This window comes from Muntiacus reevesi, chromosome 1 (assembly GCF_963930625.1).
Source record: "Muntiacus reevesi chromosome 1, mMunRee1.1, whole genome shotgun sequence".
NCBI classification, from domain to species: Eukaryota; Metazoa; Chordata; class Mammalia; order Artiodactyla; family Cervidae; genus Muntiacus; species Muntiacus reevesi.
In genome coordinates this window covers 81,043,989-81,068,400 of record NC_089249.1, presented here as the reverse complement: position 1 = coordinate 81,068,400, position 24,412 = coordinate 81,043,989, and the positions used below count along the sequence as shown (strand labels likewise).

The 24,412-nt window shown below is 43.1% G+C and overlaps 2 protein-coding genes across 2 annotated transcripts; both read right to left on the bottom strand.

Annotated features, from left to right (window-relative positions):
* Positions 1 to 249: 249 nt before the first annotated feature.
* Positions 250 to 20,811, bottom strand: HRNR (hornerin). The gene is made up of 5 exons (XM_065946931.1): positions 20,422 to 20,811; positions 19,698 to 20,239; positions 18,361 to 19,631; positions 573 to 702; positions 250 to 469 (listed from the first exon to the last, which is right to left on the bottom strand). Exons 1-5 carry the CDS (start codon positions 20,809 to 20,811, stop codon positions 250 to 252), a joined length of 2,553 nt encoding a protein of 850 aa, XP_065803003.1.
* A 102-nt stretch (positions 20,812 to 20,913) lies between these two features.
* Positions 20,914 to 23,458, bottom strand: LOC136176488 (filaggrin-2-like). The gene is made up of 3 exons (XM_065946808.1): positions 23,321 to 23,458; positions 21,449 to 21,922; positions 20,914 to 21,234 (listed from the first exon to the last, which is right to left on the bottom strand). The coding sequence occupies exons 1-3, from the start codon at positions 23,456 to 23,458 to the stop codon at positions 20,914 to 20,916; spliced, it is 933 nt and encodes a 310-aa protein (XP_065802880.1).
* Between the last annotated feature and the right edge of the window lie 954 nt (positions 23,459 to 24,412).

Genomic DNA, 24,412 nt, shown 5'->3' with positions numbered 1-24,412 from the left:
TGCCTTTCGCTTCTCTTCTTTTCACAGTTATTCAGAAAAGCGTATTTGGTACCTAAAACCATCTTGCATCCTCTTTTTGGGAAACAGTTTTAGCAAAGCTGCAATTAAGGAACCAGCCTGTCGTCTCGCCTGACCACCAGGGAGTGCACTTTCCATCTGTCCAGGAAGCCCCAGGCCTTTATCCTACCCTGGGGTGCCTACCAGGCCCGGAGCTGTGCCCCTTCCCTGGAGAGTCTGCCACGAGCGCTGTCACCATGAGAGGCCCAGCCCTGAACCCTGGGGCGCCAAAGCGCTCTCCATTTGGAGGGGCTGCTGGGTCCCATAGAGGAAGTAAGGCTGGGACTCAGTCGCACCGCCCTCCCAGACGTGGAGGATCCTTGAAGTAGAGCCTTTCTCTTCGAGTAAGCTGTGGGGAGCTGAGGTGCCCAGATAGCCAGGTGGCCTCTTGGGTAGACCCTCGACTGCGCGACTGTGTGTTTGGAAACTGCGAGATGGCTTGGTTTAGGCATCTGCCCTTAGAACATCGGTCCCTGGGGTGTCTGCTTGTCAAATGGGAAATTAGCGAAAATTACTTCCGGGAAAAGGGGTTGCATTTCCGGAAAGAGGGGGCGGGGCCCAGCTGACTCAGCTGGGAGACTGTTAGGAGCTTCAGAGGCCTGGATACCTGGCTCACATAGCCTTCTGGGGAGCGTTCTCCTTCTTCTGAGGTGACCAGAATGAACCAGGAGGTCTTGGGATCCTGAGACAGGACTGAGCTTGTGCCTGGCTTAAGGGAGAGACTGATGATCTGTCACACTTTATGCAGGTACACTTTGGCCTCCTGAAGCATAGCATGCACACCTTGTCTTGATTTTTTAAAATCAGTGCATTGGTGCTTCAGTCGTATCCAACTCTTTGCGACCCTGTGACCTGTAGCCTGCCAGCAGACTCCTTTGTTCATGGGATTCACCAGGCAAGAATACTGGAGTGGGTTGCCATATCTTCCTCCAGGGGATCTTCCTGACCCAGGGATCCAACCGTGTCTCTTATGTCTTCTGCATTGGCAGGTGGATTCTTTACCTCTATGTCTACCCGAAAAGCCCCTTTTAAGTCAGTGTTTAAATGGTTTCATTGCTTTACATAATGGAAGACAATTATTTTAAAAGGAAGTTTTCTTATAAAATTGTGGTAATGGTATGTGTGTCAATGGATGGATTTGCAAGATTAAACAAAGTACATGAAAGTTCTTTAAACAGTGCCTGACATGCAAGATCTCAGTACTTGGTTACTTAGTGAGATTATCCTAAGTGGAAAGGAGTCTGGGAAACACTGGGATATATGGTCCTTCAGTTCAGTTCAATTCAGTTGCTCAGTCCTGTCTGACTCTTTGCTACCCCATGGACTGCAGCATGCCAGGGCTTCCTGTCCATCACCAACTCTGGAGTTTAGCGAAACTCATGTCCTGTTGAGGTGGTGATGCCATCCAACCATCTCATCCTCTGTCATTCCCTTCTCCTCCCGCCTTCAATCTTTCCCAGCATCAGGGTCTTTTCAAATGAGTCAGTTCTTCACATCAGGTGGCCAAAGTATTGGAGTTTCAGCTTCAGCATCAGTCCTTCCAATGAATATTCAGCACTGATTTCTTTTAGGATGGACTGGGTGGATCTCCTCGCTGAGACAGTTTTAGCTCTCATTTCCAAAAACTTTTGGAAGCTCCTGATTTGTGGTCTAGCTTTCTTTTCCCTTTTACATGTGTAGCCCAGAGTGTCCTCACTGGCCAAAGGAAGAAGTTCCCTGCAACTCTACTGCTAAGTCACTTCAGTCGTGTCCGACTCTGTGTGACCCCATCCCTGGGATTCTCCAGGCAAGAACACTGGAGTGGGTTGCCATTTCCTTCTCCAACGCATAAAAGTGAAAGTGAAGTCGCTCAGTCATGTCCGACTCTTCGTGACCCCATGGACTGCAGCCTACCATGCTCCTCTGTCCATGGGATTTTCCAGGCAAGAGTACTGGAGTGGGGTGCCATTGCTACCCACTGGAAATTCCTGTCAGGTTAATTGCAGAGTTGCCAGCAGGTGGCCCCAGAGTACTGTGGTCGTGTTTGCCTCTTTGGATCCCATCAAGAGGGTATTAGGGCTTCCCTTGTGGTTTAGTGGTAGAGAATCCACCTTCCTGTGCAGGAGATGTGAGTTTGATCCCTGGGTTGGGAAGATCCCCTGGAGAAGGAAATGGCAACCCATTCCAGTATTCTTGCTTGGGAAATCCCATGGAGAGAGGAGCCTGGAGGACTTAGTCCATGGGGTAGCAAGCAGTCAGACATGACTTAGTGACTAAACAATAACAAGCGGGTGTTCATTTAGGGATGCTTGAAAATGTGGGCAAAGAGATTTGTGATTGTTTTTTTCTCTTTCCCAGGATTTTGACCTTTATTTGATTCATTCATATAGTCATTCTTCAGATATTATTTTGGATGCCTACAGTGTCAGGCTTTATTTTTTTGGGCTCCAAAATCGCTGCAGATGATTATTGCAGCCATGAAATTAAAAGACGCTTACTCCTTGGAAGGAAAGTTTTGACCAACTTAGACAACATATTAAAAAGCAGAGATATTACTTTGTTAACAAAGGTCCATCTAGTCAAGGCTATGGTTTTTCCAGTGGTTATGTATGGATGTGAGAGTTGGACTATAAAGAAAGCTGAGTGCAGAAGAATTGATGCTTTTGAACTGTGGTGTTGGAGAAGACTCTTGAGAGTCCCTTGGACTGCAAGGAGATCCAACCAGTCCATCCTAAAGGAGATCAGTCCTGGGTGTTCATTGGAAGGACTGATGCTGAAGCTGAAACTCCAATACTTTGGCCACCATATGCGAAGAGTTGACTCATTGGAAAAGACCCTGATGCTGGGAGGGATTGGGGGCAGGAGGAGAAGGGGATGACAGAGGATGAGATGATTGGATGGCATCACCGATGTGATGGACATGAGTTTGAGTCAACTCTGGGAGTTGGTGATGGACAGGGAGGCCTGGCATGCTGTGATTCATGGGGTCGCAAAGAGTTGAACACGACTGAGTGACTGAACTGAACTGAATTGAACTCTGTTCCAGACGCCATTCAGAAACTTGATATCAATGAACTAAAACAAAGATCCTTGCTGTAATGGAGGTCCCATTCTAGCAGGTAGCAACAAAGATAGTAGATAAATTAGGTAGTGTGTTAGAAGTGTTATAGGCTTCTCTGATGGCTCGGTGGGTAAAGAATCCACCTGTAATGCAGGAGACACAGGAGATGCATTTTCAATCCCTGGGTCAGGAAAATCCCCTGGAGATGAAAATAGCAACCCGCTCCAGTATTCTTGCCTGAAGAATCTTATGGACAGAGGAGCCTGGCAGGCTACAGTTCAAAAGATTGCAAAGAGTTGGACATGACTGAGCACACACAGAGGTGTTATGGGAAAGAAAAGTATAAACCAGAGTCTGTGGGAGTGAGGTTTTTGGGATATGCTGGCTGTAGTATTGAATATGATAGCTGGGTCGGGCTCATTAGGGAGACAGGATGTGAGCAAGATTCGAAAGAAATGAAGTTAGCCAAGCAGAGATCTGGGTGAAGAGTATTTTTATTTGTAACAGTTACATTTACTCTGATTGAGGCTAGAGAAGTGAAATGACATGTCTGAGGTTTTATAGGAGGTTGCTGGCAAAGTTGGAATAATTTCCCCTCTTCATTTCTACCCCCATCTTCCTCACCACAGGAATTACCTCACACAGACATTACCACTCTCTGCTTCCCAGGGTGATGGAGGCTTCTTGTAAATCTGCAGTAATACATAGCTTGTTTAAGTGATGACTCGCATTTGCTTGGCATATTTCCCCAATTGGGTAATACCAAACTCTCTGTGATCTTTCTTTTTTATGTAATGAATAATTATGTGCTTCATGCTGTGGAGGATAGAACTGAGGCATGGTCCCAGCACCTAAGGGCCTAATAATCTATCCAAGAACATTTTGCTCTTCATTTTTTCTCTTTCATCTACTTTCCCCACAAAAATCCACTGATAATCTTTGTCTACAGCTTAACCTTAGAACTGCATCAGATGATCAAACTTAGTCCCCCAGCCTTGGTGTCTAGGTTCCTGAACCCTCCCCAGATCTTTTTTGTTGCCTCGTGATACATGGTTCCCCTGGGTATCCCCTGGTTAGAAGAGTGCACTCTCTCTAGCCTGTGTTGGACCAGGTCTATGAGACAAGGCTTATGCTTTATCCTCTACTCCTAGGCTTTAATTACATACCCCACCTGGGCTTTTATCCCTCCCCGCAACCCCCATCCCCCCCCCAGAACTGTCTCTCTGCCACTTTTATTCACAACTGTAGAAATCTCTTCACTTGACTGGAGACCCTGTGTCTTCCTCTTTGGAAATGGTGCTTCTTAGACACTGGTGTGTGGACTTGTGCGCTCTTCTTGGTGCCTCCAAGCTGCTTCTCTGAGCCTGAGTCAGCTCTCTCAGCCTCTGACCCTGAGAACTCTGGTCGTATACTGAATCCCCTTCCCTTCCTGCCCACATGTGCTGTCAGGAGATTGTGACTGTCTTTGTTAAAGTCCTTGGTTAGGTATGGTGCTTGTGAAACAGCAGTGAAACTCAGCAAACTTTGAGGTGTTTAAGTGTTTGAGAACTAGTAGTGTAGAGGAGAGGGAGCTTGGTAAGCCTGCAGTGGATAAAAATGAGGAAGCTTGGTCTTGAAGGGTGGGTAGAATTAATAGGTGTGGGGAGAGAACAGAGTGGGTGAACATGAGGTTTTGTGGGACAATGAGACATTAGCCTAATGGAATGCTGGAGAGGGTGTGTTTGGAAGTGGTGGTGTGAAGAGGTAGGTAGGTACGGCTGGGCCAGAACAGGGCCTGGAGAACAGGTCAAGAAGGTTGCATTACAGTGTCCTAAACTATTCTAAATAGGAATTTTCCTGGGAAGTTGACATTAAGTCATAAGAGGGGCATGTCAATAGGACCTATCAATCCACCTGCCTATCTTTGAGGATCTCAAATTTACAACATTTCCAAATGCTGCTTATAAAAAAGGTTCCCTGGGCTGTTTGGTCGTGGCATCCTGTTCCTTACCCATTTGCTTGTTTTTTTTCTCAGTCTCCTCTAGCGTATCCTGGAATGAATGCTGCCAGACTCTTGTTTCCTTTTGTGTCCCCAGAGTCCCCCAGGTACTCAATGCTGTGAAAATGCTTGTTGACTGAGTGAATAAACTAAACATCTGTTTCTCCCCAGGATTGCACAGAATCAGACACTACTGAAGAGACTTAGCACGTGTGCGCACATGCACCCAAGCTTCTCTGCCCTCTCAATGCTCACATCTGTCACTGCTGACACAATCTATCAGGCCTGCAAAGCTGGAAACTTGGAGTCAATCTTGGTGAAGACATGAGCACAGGCCCTGGCTGCTCCTGGACTTGACATGGGGACAGTAATCCCACTGAGACCTTGTTTTTTTACTCCATTATGACAAGATAACACTCATATACCTTGTTGCATTTTAGATGTGAAGGCTCAAAGCCTCAGACTTAAACACTGATAGGAGTAAAAACTCACTGGAAGGCAGGGCTGTGAATTGCAAATTACATATTTCTACAAGTAACCATCATATTAGCTGTTGTGAATTCTTCCAAGGGGCAGAATCACACAGTGGTCAAGAGTATGGGCTCTGGAATCAGATTGCCTGGGCTCAAATCCTTGTGCTACTTACCAGCATCTTTGGGAAAGCTGTGTAAACCTCTATGGCTCAGTTTTCTCCTGTGTGAAATATGGATGAGAATAATACTTCCCTCACAGAGTTGCCATGATCCAGTTCTCAGAGCAGTGCTGGCACATATTAATGCTCAGCAAGGTTTAACTATAATTATTCACTCTGGGTATTTAATGGACCATTGAGACAAGCTTGTTTCTCTTGCCATTTTGGGCTGCTGCTCTGAGACAAGTGGCCTGGCCTCATTTAAGATGTGGCCACGGGTGTGGTAGGAAGAGATGCTTGAATTTGTCGAGTGAGGAATGGGTTCCTGCAGGAGATGACAGTGGGCACAGAGGGAGGTCCCAGGTTCAGACGAGATTATTTCAGGTGGAATGTGCATATAATTCCCTGACACAGTGAAGGAAGTGTTACTGCCTAGCTATGTATACACAGTGCTGCACAGAGATGGAAAGATCTCTGCTCTGTCCTGGTTTTGCTTTGTAGTGGGAGAAGCCAGCTCAGTCTGAAGACTGTGTTAGGCCTCATCACAGTCCTGCTCTACTTCCCCATCCTCTCCGTCCTCAAATGACTCTCCATCCAGTTCAGTGAGTTTAGCTGGACACTTCACTCCAAGAGTGGTGGTGGTGTTGAGGTGGACCAGGCGGCTTGGTGCTTTTTCCAAACTGGTCAACTGTGAAACATTACTTTTCACCACTGAGTCCTAGTTCCCCGCAGTATCAAGCATTTAATTCTCTTACTACTTCCTGTACAAACAAAGCAAAGATTATTTTGCACTGTCTAGTAGTTTTATTGTGCTGAATTTTAAAATACTTGGAAATGAAAGTTTTTTTTTTTCTTTTAGGTACAGAAACATCTGTAGTCAGCCATGTGTAGTATTAATGAGGTCTTTCCCAGCCCACTGTGGTCTTCACACAGGTGTGCTCTGAGGGCTGCACAGTCCAGATTGAGGGACCTGAGGACAAAGATATCAGCATCCCTTTCTTCTGAATGCAGAAGGCAAGGTGCAGGTGTGGGATGTTCAAATTTGAAAGATGATGCTATTGCAAGGAACCTTTATTTTTTCCTACTATGAAGAATAGAGAAAAGACTGCCTAAATAGAGATGGAGGGGACTTAGAGAAAAATAAAGAGTAGGATACAGTTTGTGGGTCTGTATTCTTTCTTTGCCCCAGAGTTAGTGTGAAAGATCGTGAATTTTTTTCTTTTTTCTTTTGTTTTTTACAGAAAGGCATCCTTGTATTTTCTGAATAAGACCTTGATCAGGGTAAGCAGTTCTTTGTGTAACACATTGTGTTCTGCCCAGAAATAAAGGAATATCTTTAAATAAACATTTCCAATGTCAGTGCATAGTCCTTTCTCTCTAATGTGGGCATCTTAGAGCTGAGGGAACACATGCCTCTTTTAGTGTTACCAAGATGACAGCAAACCTTATAGAGAAGTCCTTTCAGACTGTGGAGGACAATCATGGTCTGACGTGTCTTGGGATGAGTGAGGGGGCTGAGTTTCTCCCAGCCCAAAAGTGGCATCAAAGGACACCTGCAAGTTCCATCCAGTTATTCTTCTCCCTTTCCTGGATACTTGTCTGTCTTCCTCTTCACCATTCTGACCTTGTCACTTTTCTATTTTGAAAAAATTTAGGTCTTAGGATATGGTTTCACCTTGCCCATTTGGGTCCATTTAGACTCAACCTCAAATCTCTTCATATGTGACCCCTCTCTCCATTCATGCTTTGACACTTTCCTAGGCCTGTTTCCAGAGCCAGACTCCACTAAACTGGAGTCATCTCTTTGTTGACAATATTCTGAAATACCTCTATCTGCTCCCTCCTGTCATTTCACTCTTTCAGTGCCAACTTGATTTCCCAGGACTGAGTATTTTACTGCCTGTGGCAGGTAGGTAGGACCACAGCTAGACTTTGGTATCTTTGTGTGAGTTAGAAAGGCTTCCTCTTTGCGTGGATCTAGTCCTCTGGACACATCACTTGGCAAATAGGGAGCCCCTGGGGAAAAGAAAAAAGTACTCAGGTGGATGTAGTATTTTGCTAAGGATACATGGGTTGTTAAGTGGACATGGATTGGATTTCTTGGACTTGCTCCCTGTGGGTACCTCTGAACAGTGGACAGATTTTACAGCTGTAGGTGGTGCCTTGTGTTAAGAAGAAAAATTTCAGAATCATACCACTTGGGTTCAAATGCTAGCTCTGGTGACCGTAGTCAATTACTTAATTGCTGTGCTTCGCTGTCCTCATCAGTAAATTGGGTATATGGGATTATCTCTCATGGGGTAATTGAAAGAGTTAGATTCCATAATCACACTTTTGAAAGTATGGGCCTCATGTTATAATGTTATGTTATAATGCATTACGAGTATTGTCAGCATTGGGTAAGCATCTCAAAGAGGTGCAAATCTGATCACCCCAATTGCTCCCAGAGTGGGCAGAAGAGTTGGATTAAGGGTGCATCGAGATCAGCTCCTCCTGCTAAGCTTGATGACTCCTCATCTAGACAGGGCTTCCACCTCCACTGAGAGATGTCACAGATAATGACTGTGATGGGCTGAGCTTGTTTTCTTCTCACTTCCTTCTCCTGCCTGTCCTCTCCCTCATGTCCTCAATGTACATATTCCTTCAATCAGCAATCTGATATAATATCTACAACTGCATATTGCTTTTACTTGCTTTCCTGTCACTGTTAATTCTATATTTTGCTTGTCTCATTTTCTTTACTTCTGTTTCCAAGAAAGGTCTCTATATCCTCAATTCTTCCTTTGGAAACCCCCTGCAGTCCCATGTTCTGTGAGACATCTGGTTTTCTGTGATGCTGTTTCTCTTTACTCTGTGGCGTGGAGCCTGCTGCTCCCAGAGAAGGCAGTGTGGGCTGGTGGATTTAGAATGAGTTTTGTGGTCAGTCACAGCTGACCTACACATCCTGACTGAGCTATGTGTCCCTGGACTCATAGTTCACTTCTGAGAACCCCAGGTAGCACCCTGAAAAGCTTAAGGATCTCTGCTCCAAAGAGTTGTGAGGCTAAAAAGGAATAAGTGACCCAGCATTGATAGATCAGTCTTAGTATATTCCATACTGTTACTTTACCTTTACCTGAAAAGCTTCTGCTGCTGCTAGGAAGGCCTGTCTTTACCACAGTAATGGAATTAGGGGGAAATTTGATTGCAAAATTATCCCTGCCTTCACAGGCACACAGTTTGGGTCCAGGAGAGGTCCTATCCCCATTTCCCATTCCTGTAACCCTTTCTAGGGATCATTCAGTGTCTGGGACCCTTCACTTGTCCTTTCTCCTGCCCTGCCAATCCCATACCTGCCACTAACTTCACTTTATTGTCTATGCTTCCTCTGCCAGGTTGTTGTGTGTTGGTGAATATCATGTACTGTGGTGCATTTGCTGTTCTCTACACATTTGTGATTTTCCATCTTATTTAAGTTCTGAATCCTACCTGGCAATCTCTTTCCTCATTCCTAGTTGATGCCCTTCCCAAAGCTCTCAGTGCTTCACACCTTTCTCACTCATTTCAAACTTCCTTCCCTCCCTTCCCATATTCCTTTTAGCAGATTGTTTCACATCCTTTTTTCTTAGAGGGAGAAGTGCCTAAAAAAGCATTAGGGGTCCATTCTTGAGAAGAAGGTTTCTTTGAATAAATGACATGGAAGACATTTAAAGAAAAAAATGTCTTTGAGGTTACCAGGATTACAGCTGGTCATTTCTTGTGGGTAAAACAGCAATTTCCCCACATGATTAATCATCATACTTGTAGATATCAGTATTATGAACGTCAGGGAGAAACATTTTTACATTAGGGAGTCTGCAGTTTATAGGAAAGGGTTCAAGGCTTCATTGACTTGAAGAAACTAATTCTAGGTAGAATCTTGTTCCTTATTTTCAGGTTATCTCAGGGCATAAAGGTCTTTTTCCATCTGCAACAGTGGTATCTGATGTGTTTGGTCGTAATAGTGATGGCCAAGGGGTCAGTTTTGTTTTCTCCATAGGGGCATGCGTGCTTGCTAAGTTGCTTCAGTTGTGTCCGATTCTTTGCAACCCTATGGATTGTAGCCCGCCAGGCTCCTCTGTCCATGGATTCCCCAGGCAAGAATACTGGAGAGGGCTGTCAGGCTCTCCTCCAGAGGATCTTCCTGACCCAGGGGTGGAACTTGCACCTGTTTGTCTCCTGCATTGGCAGGCGGGTTCTTTACCTCTAGTGCCACCTGGGAAGCCCCTCCATAGGGACAACAGGTGTGAATTCTCCTAACCTCCATTCTTCTCAAAGGAATCCCCTGGATCCCAGATCATTTAAATGCAGACTGCTGGAGCCTCTCTTCTAGAAATTCTGACTCAGTGGGTCTAGGATAGAATCCAGGAACTGGCTTTTCGAATAAGTACCTCAGGTGGTTATTCTCATCCTAGGAGCCTCTTTTAGTAACACTGAGGTGAGAATGTCTTCACTCATTTTTACCTCCTTTTAGCCTCAAGTGTAGAGGGAAACCTACCCTTTTCTAAGGCTGATTTCGGTATATGTGCTCTTGTTTCCATTTCTGTCATTTCTTCCCGGTCCTTGAGCCAGCAATGAAACCCCTTTCTGGCATTGACTATCTCTTACTTTTCAGTCTCCTTCTGAAAATATGGCTAACAAATACTAATATTTTTCAAATATTACCAATTATTAATATTTTCCACTCATTTAGTAAATTTTATTGGGTGTCTCCTAGGTTTTCAACACGTACTTTAATTTCTTTCTTTGTAAAAGCTTCTTCTCTCTTTCTTGCCTACTCCTGTACTTCTCTTTCCTGTTGGACTTTTTGAAAGAATCTTTCCTTTTCATACTGACTTGTAATAATGATAACAGCAACAACAAATAGTAACAAGGTGGCCTAACAGTAACACTTGGAGGGCGACTGTGGACCTGGCATTTTTCTAAGTGCTTTACATATGTTAACTACGTAGCAGATATTCTGTGTGTCCTTTAAAAAATGTATATATTTGTATGTATATATATGTATATATATATACATATATATACACACACACACATACTTGTGTATATATGTATATATATTTCTGGACTGTTTATTCAGATATATTGACCTGTTTGTTTACTCTTTTCCTAGTTCTCTCTGGTTTTATTTACTGTAACTTTATAAAATACATTTTATATTCATGCCTGTTACTGGAGTTCTCTTTTTTTGGCTTCTGGAAGCAGCATTTTCTCCTTCTTCTCCTTCTATCTTTATTCACCTTTATCAACATTCTTCACTGACTTTTCTTCTCTGTGTTCCTCACAGTCCACTTAAGTCTTTCCTAACTAGCATTTCCAGCCACAGTTCCTGATCCTTTTTGCCTGCCTGCTTCAGTCAAAGACATCTACTCTTGATGTCTTTGTGCATGGAGTTTCGTTCTTTGCCTATGCAACCTGAGAGTATATTGTATGGCGGATTGTCACAGCTGTGTCTCAGAGTACCTGATGGTTTAATATCATCAACATCTGGAATGCTCTGACTAAGACTGGTAGACAAGGACCGAGCAGGAGCTGGGAGGGCTGCTCAGGGATCTCTCATACGTGGGATAGGGCATACAGAGTGGGGGAGCTGGGGGACGCAGGAGAGGGTGATGGTGGCAGGGCTGAGACGGGGGCTTCTGGGTATTGGGGGAGTTGACCTTGGATCATTGTGTTTAAAGAGTGCTAGGAGGTTTTTAAAGAGTGTTTTTAAAGAGTGTGGGAGGTTGTTTATAATTAGTCCTACCGAACCTTAAATGAGGCTTGCACTAGGGAGGACTAGGTCAGAAATGCCACCCTCTGGAATTGAAGCTAATGAGAGCCATTAATTGTGATGAGATAAATAAAATGTGAGGAGATGAGTTATCTGCAACAGGGATCCTCCCTTAGGATTGTTCTCAGGTGTCTTGCTGATGAGTAAGAGTGTTTCTCAAACGTTCCTTAAGGACATTAAGTATCTTGTCATGGAGGGTAGGAAAAGGAGAGTCAGAGGATGAGTACCAGTTGGTGTGTCTCCAGCAGTGTCTAGACCATGGGGCTGATCCAATCCTAGGTGTTTGACTGTAGTTGTTTAAAGAAAAATATTACTAGAGTAGACAGCATATGGTAACAACACATGTGCTTTTGAGTCAGACTGGGTATAAATCTTGGCTCTACTAATATAGGCAAGTCACTTAACCTTTCAGAGTTTCAGTTTTTTCTTCAATAAAGTGAGTGTAGTTCCTCAAGTCATAGGGTTTCTGTGAGAGTGAAATTAAGCAATAAATAATATATTAATAATATATGTAAAACACATGATTTTGTATTCCCAGTTCGTAAAATGTTAGTTTCATACTCTTTCCCTTTTAAGACAGATTATTAAAATCATCAGTTTACCATGTCATGGTAGGCCAGCTCTTTGAGAATCAAGCTTCTTTGCTGTAAAGCTCATTGAAGAATCTCTGCTATTTCTTAAATGAACCCACCCAGTGGGAGGGAAGTTCCCAAGATAGACAATGGTTCCTGTTCTCAATGCATATCTATCTTGCATAAAAAAACTGGACCATTAAGACTTTGCTTTAGTATGAATCTGTCTCCCAGAAATTGATTATATATGAGTGCACAGAAAAAATTGACTTTATTTTCTGGATTGGGATGCAGACCCTGGATAAATTACTGAGATCCTGTAAGATTCTACCCTCAAGAGTTAGTCTACCCCTTTCTCTTTTCTTTTGTTTTTTCTAGGTGAAATATTACAATTCTTAGATTTTGGAGTTATAATAAGGAGAAGAGGTATAGTATGAAAAATTTGACATAGGTATACAATGAGGTATTTATTTGAAATTTTTTGCTTTATCTCATTTTTTTTCTCCTGAACCCTGAAATTTAGAAGAGGTAAAGAATAAGGTTGAGATATTGCCTGGTAAAAGGGTCAGATTTGGTCCTCATCCTTGTCAACTTAGATGTGCACTGATGTTGGTGTCTCAAGTTACTTAGATTCAGGAAAGCTGTTTCTCTGTAACTAACCTAACTAGGTCTGAAACATGAAATTAGAATGCCAGCTTATTAATTTCCAATCAGAAATGTGCTGTCAGAAACGCTGATTGTCTTTATTTTTTTAATTTATTATTTATTTATTTTTGACTGCACTGGGTCTTTGTTGCTGCTGAGGCTTTTCTCTAGTTGTAGAGAGTGAGGGCTCATCTCTAGTTGTGGTGTATGGGTTTCCCATTGTGGGGCTTCTCATTGTGATGGCTTCTCTTGTTGCAGAGCACGGGCTCTAGGCACACAGGCCTCAGTAGTTGCGGTACACTGGCTTAGTTGCCCCGCGGTATGTGGAATCTTCTTGGACCAGGGATTGAACCTGTGTCCTCTGCATTGGCAGATGGAGTCTTAACCACTGGACCACCAGAGAAGTCCCTAGGTGTCCTTTTAAATCTGATTAATCAATGCTTCCTCCTTTGGGGAAAATAACAGGAAGCCAGCGTTTCAGAAGTCTCCCTGGTGAGTTTCAAGTCTGAAGCACATAGGTGATTGTATGATTTGGATGGTGAATCTCACTAGGTGTTGATTCATTTATTTCAGCCATATGTCAGTGGAGTAGCTTGTCAGAACACTTTTTTCCTTGAATCGTCTTTGATGGCATGCTCACGTTGATCTTTGTGTCCTTCTTTTTGTGCAATATTGAATAATTATGGCTTATAAATAAGTGTAGGGAATAATACAATAATATATATCAACTTGCTTAAGAAAACTTTTGGACTTGTTTTTTCTTTCAGTCCCATTTTCATCCCTCTCTCCAGAGGTAACTGCTGTTCTGAATCTGGTGTTTCATTCCCATAAAGACTTTTATATTTACCAAATATGTGTTAGCTACAAATAATAATTAAGTTAACACATATTTGACAAATAGTAATGGACTTCCCTTATAGCTCAGTTGGGAAAGAATCTGCCTGCAATTCAGGAGCCCTGGGTTCGATTCCTTGGTCAGGAAGATTCCCTGGAGAAGGAAATGGCAACCCACTCCAGTATTCTTACCTGGAAAATCTCATGGACAGAGGAGCCTGGCGGGCTACAGTACATGGGTCGCAAGAGTCAGATACTACTTAATGACTAAACACCACCACAAATAATAATATAGATATTATGATGTGTATTGTAAAACTTTATAAAGGGTAACGCACAGTATACAGATATTTTACAGTTTTTTCATGTAATGTTAATAGTTTGGGGACTTCTCCATATTGAGATACATAGATAGTCCCTGAATTAGAGTGGTTTGGCTTATACTTTTTTCAGCTTTGTGATGGTTTGAAAATGATAAGCCTTCAGTGGAAACTGTTCTTTGAATTTTGAATTTAGATCTTTCCCTAGGCTAGTGCCATGTGGTAAATTCTCTCTAGGTGCTCGTCAGTGGCAGGGAGCCATAGCTTCTGGGCAGCTATGCAGTCATGAGGGTAAACAACTGATAAACTTACAACCATTCTGTTTTTCTCTTTCAGTAAAATATTCAATAAATTACAAGTAATGTACTATAATTTGTTATAAAATAGGCTTTGTTTTAGATGATTTTGCCCAGCTAAAGACTAATATGAGTGTCCCGAGCATATTTAAGGTAGGCTAGACTAAGCTATGATGTTTGGTAGAATAGGTGTATTAAATGCATTTTCAGGGTAATGTATTTAACCTTACAATGATTTTATTGAGATGTAGTTCTCATAATGAGCTGAGGAAGATTGGAATATACTTAGGAGCGGAAAACTTTTCCCTTTTTCCCTTCTAGTTTCTGTGGCTAGCCTAATAATTAAGTTGATATAAGATAGATTAACTGGAGAAAAATAATTTTAATTTCATATATATGGGAGTTCCATAAAAATATGAGACTCAAAGGCAGTCAGGCAGTTGAGGCTTTTATAACTGTTCTGAGCAAAGGAAAGGAGGATGTTGTGCTGTGCTGTGTTCAGTTGCTCAGTTGTGTCCAACACTTTGCTACCCCGTGGACTGTAGCCTGCCAGCCTCCTCAGTCCATGGAGCTCTCCAGGCAGGAATGCTGGAGTGGGTAGCTGTTCCGATCTCCAGGGGATCTTCCCGACCCATGAATTGAACTGGGGTCTTCTGCATTGCAGTGGATTCTTTGCCAGTTGAACTACCAGGGAAGCCCAGAGATGAGGGGAGGGGACTTCAAAGGGAGGAAGACAATTCGTAAGAAGATGAGAAGAGCAAATGTTTGGTAAGCAAACGTTTTCCAGGCCATGTAGATAAGTCTTCCTGATGCAAAAAGTTATCTCTGCTAATAGCTTTGATTCTAGTATAGGTCTTGTGGAAAGTGAAAGTGTTAGTCACTCAGTTGTGTCTGACTCTTTGCAACCCCATAGACTGTAGCCCACCAGGGTCCTCTGTCCATAGAATTCTCCAGGTGAGAATACTGGAGTGGGTTGCCATTCCCTTCTCCAGGGGATCTTCCCAACCCAAGGATCGAACCTGGCTCTCTTGTATTAGGAAAGATTCTTCACTGTCTGAGCCACTTGAGAAACCCCAATAGGCCCTGTACCTAAACTCTTTTAGACAGTTAAAGGGGGAGGCAAAAACAAACAAAACCCAGAAAAGGAGCTCTTCCTGAGTCAGCTAGGCCTTGATTACCTTCAGCTCAGAATAATCCATATGCCAATGTAGCATAATTTTTGGTGCTGTATTCTCTACTTCCTCCACCCCTGCCTCAGGTATATCTCATTAATTTTAATTGTTGTATAGAATTCTAGTGTATGGATATATCACAATTGATTTATCTATTCTTCTGTTGAACTTTTAAGTTATTTGCAACATTTTTTGACTCTCGTGTCATCGTCAAATTGCTTCCTAAGTGGTTACCAATGTAGATCCTAATTGCTCAGTATCCTCTCCAATGTTCTATGCCAGAATAATTTTTTTGTAACCTGATTGGGATGAAATGATATTTCACTATATCTTAATTTTATGTTTCTCTGAGCATTGTTTTAAAAATGCCACTTGGCTGTTAAAATTTCTATTTTAGTGAACTTTCTTTTTATAAGTTTTCCTGTTTTTCCCCACCATACAAAGAACCATCACCATACAAAGAACTTATAAATATCAAATTAGGGGAAGAACTGACTCATTTGAAAAGACCCTGATGCTGGGAAAGATTGAAGGCAGGAGGAGAAGGGGACAACAGAGGATGAACTGGTTGGATGGCATCACCGACTCAATTGACATGACTCTGAGTAAACTCTGGGAGTTGGCAATGGACAGGGAGGCTTGGCATGCTACAGTCCATGGGGTCACAAAGAGTTGGACATGACTGAGTGACTGAACTGAATTGAAGAAATTGCCATACTATTTTTCAAAATGAATATGTCATTTTACTTTTCACCAGTAATCCCAGCTCTTGGTATTGCCCGCATTTTAAATTTTGGCCATTCTAGTGTTTGTGTGGTAGTATCTTATTATGTTTTAATTTGCATTTCTCTGATGACTAACGACATTGAGCGTCATTTCAGGTGCTTATTGGTCATTTTGTTTGGTAAGTGTCGAATCAGATCTTTTGCTCATTTTAAAACTGAACTGTTTGTCTTGTTTTTGAATTAAAAAATATTTGTATATTCTGGGTTATTTGTGAAGGACAGGGTCTTGGACAATGACTATTTAAGTTAGTTTCTAGTATAACCACCTGTGTGTGAGAGTGAACTGAAACAGAGATTAGACAAACCTCAGTATTTCATCATCATTATTTATTATCAGTTTTAATGCAGTCAGTTATTTGAATCCAGAGACTTGAAACAAATATGCTACAGTCAAACTAAGAAACTGTAAAGTAGTGGCTGACAGTATTTTGTTCCATTGCTGTATAAATGATATTTTCCTCTGAGGAAGGCCAGTGAACTACAGAGGTAGTTTGGAGCCATTGTGTTTTCATGTTCTTATTCTTCTAATTTTTTTTTTAACGTGGAGAAAATTCTTAGTAGTAGGGGTCAAAATCTTTCTTGCTGAAACCAAGCCAGAGCTAGCATTTAGTTCCTTCAATCCTTCATCCCTGCCCTTTAAGAAAAAAATGCTCTCGCTCACAGGTTAGGGAGAAGCATCTGGTGCCAATTTTTAATGCCTCTTGTTAGTTTATTCATTAAAAATTCAGCTAAGAAAAGGAGCTTGGTGGTTTTGATAAGCAAAGATGTTATCAATGCTACATATTTGCTTTTAGGGCCTTTTCTGCCACTACCCATTGTGGAACATACAGAAAATTATGGTCCATGTTGCTATAAGAGAAGCTTTGGCTCCAGAACTGGTAACACATTTATTATTTTTTGCTCTTTAGAGATGAAAGATTAGTTTTGGCATCATATGATGAGTAAGGAGCTGTCAAAAAGACACCTCAACTAAACCCCAAGCTCCTTAAATGTTTTGCATTATTCTTCTGAATTTATTTTCAAACATCATTTATTCAACTCTGTATTTCCTAGCAAAGTAGTCCCCATACCCTACATTCTTTGGAAGGAACACAATAACAAGGAATTAAGTACAGTTACATGTTTAAAAGGAAGAGACAGAAATAGATATATCTACTTTTAGAAAGAAGTTTTGTAATGAATTGCTTGTATGTAAGTTTCATATTTTTAAAAATACTACTTGAGTTAGCTTCACTTCTATTTACTATTCATCACTTGAATTAGCACCTCTGCTCTTGGACATACTCATAGAGTGGAGTGCTGCTCCGTAACTTGTAGAAACTTGAGTTTGTGTCTCTCCCTCCATAGTGACCTCCTTCTCTCTGGTAATATTTGCCACCTTGTCTATTATCCTCCTTGCATATTAACAATGTATTGCTAATGTTAGATCTAGATTCTCCATAAGATGGTGTAAACTGTCTAAAGCCACAACTTGAGGAACTTTCCTCTTGTCTATAACTACCTCCTGGTTGCCCTTCATTACAGTTTGAATAGCTGTAGCCAGATTCCGTTTGACCCTGGCTGCATCCTTGGCTTTGTTGCCTACATGTTTCCGATTGTCCACAAATACTCTCATATCCATCAGACTTGCTACTTGTTGGGCTACAACTCCTACTTCTTTCTTTTTGACTGTACCCTGACCATTCCTGGCTGTTTCTTCTTGATTGATTGGGAATTGAGCCTATTTGGGGTCTACTATACCCACCATGAGTTCCACTTGAACTTGACCTACATCTCCCTTGTAATTCATATTGCTCATAGCTAGAACACTGACCAGATCCAGAACCACATTGTCCAGAGCTAGATGAGTGACATGAACCAGGCCCAGGTTGTTCAGAAGTAGAACACTGACCCAAGCCCGATCCATGTTGACTCTGTGTAGAACCTTGACCTGAGCCAGATCTGTGTTGACTGTAGCTAGAAGCCTGACTCCATCCAGACCCAAATTGGCTGTGGCTAGAGGACTGACTTGAGCCAGTACCACACTGGACATGGCCAGAAGACTGTCCTAATCCAGACCTCTGTTGACTATAGTGAGAAGATTGACCTAATCCAGACCCACATTGGCCATAGTTAGAAGATTGACCTGATCCAGATATCTGTTGACCATAACTGGAAGACTGACCTGATCCAGATCCACCACAGCTTGATGATTGTCCTGAAGTAGACCCATGGTGTCTATATGTAGAGGACTGACCTAAGCCAGATTCATGTTGACCAAAGCCAGATGACTCTCTCGAGCTAGAACCATGCTGACCAAAGCTGGAAGACTGACCTGAGGCAGATCCATGTTGACTATGGCCAGAAGACTGACTTGAGCCAGATCTGTGTCTTCTGTGGCTGTAAGATTGACCTGAGCCATATTGACTTGAACTATGTTGACCATAGCTGGAGGACTGACCTAAGTTAGATCCCTGCTGGCCACAGCTTGATGACTGTCCTGAAGTAGAACCATGTTGCCCATAGCTAGAGGACTGACCTAAACCAGAGCCATGCTGACCAAAGCCAGATGACTCTCTTGAGCTAGAACCGTGCTGACCAAAGCTGGAAGACTGACCTGAGGCAGATCCATGTCGACTATGGCCAGAAGACTGACTTGAGCCAGACCTGTGTCGGCTGTGACCAGAATACTGACTGTACTGACTGGAGCTATGTTGACTTGAGCCACATTGACCATGGTTGGAGGACTGACCTAAGTTAGATCCCTGCTGGCCACAGCCTGATGACTGTCCTGAAGTAGAACCATGTTGCCCATAGCTAGAGGACTGACCTAAACCAGATCCATGCTGACCAAAGCCAGATGACTCTCTTGAGCTAGAACCATGCTGACCAAAGCTAGAAGACTGACCTGAGCCAGATCCATGTCGGCTGTGGCCAGAAGACTGACTTGAGCCAGATCTGTGTTGGCTGTGGCTAGAAGATTGACTTGAGCCATACTGACTTGAACCATGTTGACCATAGCTGGAGGACTGACCTAAGTTAGATCCCTGCTGGCCACAGCCTGATGACTGTCCTGAAGTAGAACCATGCTGTCCATAGCTAGAGGACTGACCTAAGCCAGATCCATGTTGACCAAAGCCAGATGACTCTCTTGAGCTAGAACCATGCTGACCAAAGCTGGAAGACCGACCTGAGCCAGATCCATGTCGGCTGTGGCCAGAAGACTGACTTGAGCCAGATCTGTGTCTGCTGTGGCTAGAAGATTGACTTGAGCCATACTGACTTGAACCATGTTGACCATAGCTGGAGGACTGACCTAAGTTAGATCCCTGCTGGCCACAGCCTGATGATTGTCCTGAAGTAGAACCATGCTGTCCATAGCTAGAGGACTGACCTAAGCCAGATCCATGTTGACCAAAGCCAGATGACTCTCTTGAGCTAGAACCATGCTGACCAAAGCTGGAAGACTGACCTGAGGCAGATCCATGTCGGCTGTGGCCAGAAGACTGACTTGAGCCAGATCTGTGTCTGCTGTGTCTATAAGACTGACTTGAGCCATATTGACTTGAGCCCCATTGACCATAGCTAGACGACTGACCTAAGTTAGATCCCTGCTGGCCACAGCTTGATGACTGTCCTGAAGTAGAACCATGTTGCCCATAGCTTGAAGACTGACCTAAGCCAGATCCATGTTGACCAAAGCCAGATGACTCTCTTGAGCTAGAACCATGCTGACCAAAGCTAGAAGACTGACCTGAGCCAGATCCATGTCGGCTGTGGCCAGAAGACTGACTTGAGCCAGATCTGTGTTGGCTGTGGCTAGAAGATTGATTTGAGCCATACTGACTTGAACCATGTTGACCATAGCTGGAGGACTGACCTAAGTTAGATCCCTGCTGGCCACAGCCTGATGACTGTCCTGAAGTAGAACCATGCTGTCCATAGCTAGAGGACTGACCTAAGCCAGATCCATGTTGACCAAAGCCAGATGACTCTCTTGAGCTAGAACCATGCTGACCAAAGCTGGAAGACTGACCTGAGGCAGATCCATGTCGGCTGTGGCCAGAAGACTGACTTGAGCCAGATCTGTGTCTGCTGTGTCTATAAGACTGACTTGAGCCATATTGACTTGAACCCTGTTGACCATAGCTAGACGACTGACCTAAGTTAGATCCCTGCTGGCCACAGCTTGATGACTGTCCTGAAGTAGAACCATGTTGCCCATAGCTTGAAGACTGACCTAAGCCAGATCCATGTTGACCAAAGCCAGATGACTCTCTTGAGCTAGAACCGTGCTGACCAAAGCTAGAAGACTGACCTGAGCCAGATCCGTGTTGGCTGTGGCCAGAAGACTGACTTGAGCCAGACCTGTGTTGACTGTGACCAGAATACTGGCTTGAGCTATGTTGACCATAGCTAGAGGAGTTAGATCCATGTTGGCAACAGCTTTGTGATTGTCCTGAGGTGGAACCATGTTGTTCATAGCTAGAGGATTTACCTGAGCCAGTTCTATGCTGATTAAATCCAGAAGACTCTCCTGAGCCAGACCTGTGTTGTCTAAAGTCAGAAGACTGACCTGAACCAGTCCTTTGTTGTCCATAGCTAGATGTCTGACTTGATTCAGACCTATGCTGGCCATGATTAAGAGATTGACTTGATCCAGAACTGTGTTGGCCACAGTTGGATGACTGACCTGACCCAGATCCATATTGACCATAGCTAGTAGAGTGACCTAAGCTAGGTCCTTGTTGGCTACAGTTTGGTGACTGTCTTGAAGTAGAACTAGGCTGTTCATAGCTAGAGGATTGACCTATGCCAGTTCCGTGGTGACTAAAGCCAGAAGACTGACCTGAGCTAGATCTGTGTTGTCCATAGCAAGAGGATTGACCTGATCCAGACCCATGTTGGATACTGCTAGACGGGTGTCCTGAGCCTGACCTGTGTTGGCCATAACTAGATACCTCACTCGAACTAGAAGTAGAACAGTTTCCTTGTTCTTCACAATTTCCTGATTGATATCCTTCATTGGATTCATGCCATGTCTCCTGAGAAGGCTGGCCTGAGCCACAGCCATGACCATAACCAGCAGGCTCATTTGAATTTGACCAGTGGCCTTGTCCTCCACAACTCCCTGAGATGAATCCATGATGCTCCTTACTAGGTGACTGGCTTGATTTTTTCTTATGTTGTCTATTCCCCACAGATTCATTTGAGTCAGACCAGTTTTGATCAGAACTGAAAGACTGATCCTCTGAGTGGCTCGCATGCCCTTGTTCTCCATAAGTGCCTGACCAACTTCTTGAGTTTGATCTTGTTCCGTGGTTGCTTGAATGAGTATAACCAACTTCTTCACTCCTAGACCTTTTGTGCTGATGAGAGCCATGCTTGTTTTTCTTGCTACCCTTGGAGTGGCCTGAATTTGACTCCCTCCTTCTTTCCCTAGAGCTTTGCCTGTCCCCAGAACTAGACAAGCCTCCTTGATGCCCAGTTATTCTGGAGCTGGACCTAGACCTGTGTCTAATGCTACCTCTCGAGCCTCTGGAATGGGAATCATTCTCTCCTTCACGCCAACTTAAGTTACTGGAAGATGATTTTTGCCCTTCATCCTCTTCTGTTTCACTCTGTTCCTCTTGGTCCTGGTGACTGTGACCTCTTTGCTTTGACCCTGAAGCTTGGCAGTAATCTTTGCTGACGATTTTATTACAGGCCCGAGTCAGCTTGAATATCATCAGAAGATACTCAGTAAATTCTACTTTCTTGTTATGGTCTTGATCTAGATTTTGCATGATGATATCTACAGTGTCTGGATCATCTGGATTCTGTAAAGGAACAAAGTACAAAAGGAAGCTCTGTGAGTGTGCAGCACACGCTGAGCTAACCAATTGAAGGAAGACTGTAGAAATGTGAGTGCTTAGCTTAATTAAGTGGAGCTCAGTCTCATAGTCCTTTAGGCTGGACTGCTCTATTCTGGGCAGAAAGAGAGAAAGTAATATGCAATGAAGACCTAGAAGAGGATGCAACTGGGTATGACAAGGAAGAGGGAATTATTTTTTAAGGAATGGGTCAAATGAATGTGATTAGCTAATCTATAAACAATAACAGCCACTGGGGTTCAAGGATGGTTAATGAGAAGAAGTGATGTCTTTTGAATGATAGGTTGGATTAGTCAAATAAAGAGGTGGGGAAAGGGGAGGGGAGAAAGACTGTTGCAGACAGGGAACAATATGAACAGAGAGCTGGAGTTGAAAGGAAGCATGGCCCATACAAGGAACTGAGAGATTTGGGATTGCTAAATGTGGAGTCTCAATAGTCAAGAGATATTGCTGGAGAGATAAATCAGGACTAGATCATGCATTTTGAATTGTGTTAAGGAAACTTGGGATTTTAGAGCTGGGAACTGTGAAAGATTTTGAGTTGAGTTGTGAAATGATTTGATTTGCATATAATGCTGAGCTTGGAAGTAGAAGGTGGTCTGAACCAAACGACTAGTAATAGTGATGAAGAGAAATGAGCTGTTAGAGACTGTTGGTGAATTTTATGGGGGTTGGAGGGTGGAGGATCCTGCTGAGAGAGAAAGCCAAGAATGGCACCAGATTATGCCTTGGTTGAAGAGGAATAAGGAGTTTAGAGGGGAAGATGATGAGTTTTGCATCTGGTATCGAATTTAAGACCTCCATAGGAATCCAAATAAAACTATTTGGTACACAGCTTGTTTTAATGAATTGAAGATCAAGAGCTAGATCTAAGTTTACAAATATTTACTCCTTAGCTAACATTAGAGGGTGGTAGTTACTTTATTTTATAATTTAGGAGTAACATGCTAATTTCCTGAACTCAGAAGCATTATTATGCCAGAATCTCAGAAATGGACAGTGGTCAGGATATCTGAAGAAAGGCAAAGAAAGGGAAGAAGATAAATTTCATCTATTTTGAAGTTTTTCTGAGAACCAACTCAGTTTCTTTCCAGAAGAATTATTCACACAGGACATTATTTAATCCATGGATTTTCCCCTATTGTTTAGTAGGATCTCTTCCCTTGGACATGTTATGGAAAAATTATGAATCAACTTTTGACCTAACTGCAAGCCTGTGCTAAACTCTGTTCTTTATCACCAAGTAGGAAAAGTCCTTTATGGGTTTGACATCTATGACAAAAAGGTAGGAAGGGGTGATGAAAGGAATTACAGCTGTGTTCAGTCCTGACATGGAGTTCTTACCTTCAGAATTTGACCAAACTCATTTTCCAAAAGTTCTTTCAGTTCTGCCTTGTTCAACATGTCACACTCCCCATCCTGGTTGGCATATTGGTAGAAAATATCGATGACAGTAACAATGCTTTGTAGGAGTTTTGACATCCTTTTGTGAATTCAAATTAACCTAGAGGGAAAATAAGGACAGAGATCCACCTACTATTATCCTTTTTTCATGTTTAAATAGATAAGTAGAGTCATTTGTAATAATTGTGCAGCATTAGTCAGCCATAATTAATTTCATCCTGTCACAATCAAGAACCAATCCAGAGTTGAATGACTGGTTCAACCCATGTAGCAAGAAAGTGATGTAATTAGGAACAGTGTCTCTTCTTTCTACCCCTGAATTAATGCAGCAGCAATCACTTTCTGTTTCTGGCTCCCTGCTTCTACCAGGGATAATTGTAAGAGCTTTGTTGTGGAGCTGTAGGAATCCTAGGTGCTCCAGTCTGCCCACTTCCTCAGTTTCTCTCTAGATCCAAACCCTCACTCTAGGGAGGGACAGCCCCGTCATCTTTGTTTGTGCCTGCCTCTAGCTGAGAGGCACCAGGGCTCACTTGGATGCTCAAGACTCTAGGCCAGAGGAAGTAGACAAAGTAGACAAAGTCAACCAATATGGAGCTAGGGGCTGTTGCTATGAGGCTCAGCTTCTCTTTTTCTTCTTTAAGCAGGACTGACCCTCAGGCTTCAGGCTTCCCAAGTGGTCCGGTGAGTGGTAAAGAATCCGCCTGCCAATGCAGGACACCCAGGAGACGTTAGTGCAATCCCTGGGTCAGAAAGATTCCCTGGAGGAGGAAATGGCAACCTACTCCAGTATTCTTGCCTGGAGAATCCCATGGACAGAGGAGTCTGGCAAGCTACAGACCATGGAGTAGCAAAGAGTTGAGTGTGACAGGATGATGAGCATGACTCTCAAGCTTTACATCAGAGAGAAAAATCTCAAAGGAGGCAACTTTCCTGCTGGGTAACTTGAGCCTTGTGATCTTTAAGGAAATAACCCCAAAGAAGTAGGTACTACTTTACTCAGTCTTCACTTTCCTCCTCAACAAAGTTAAACTT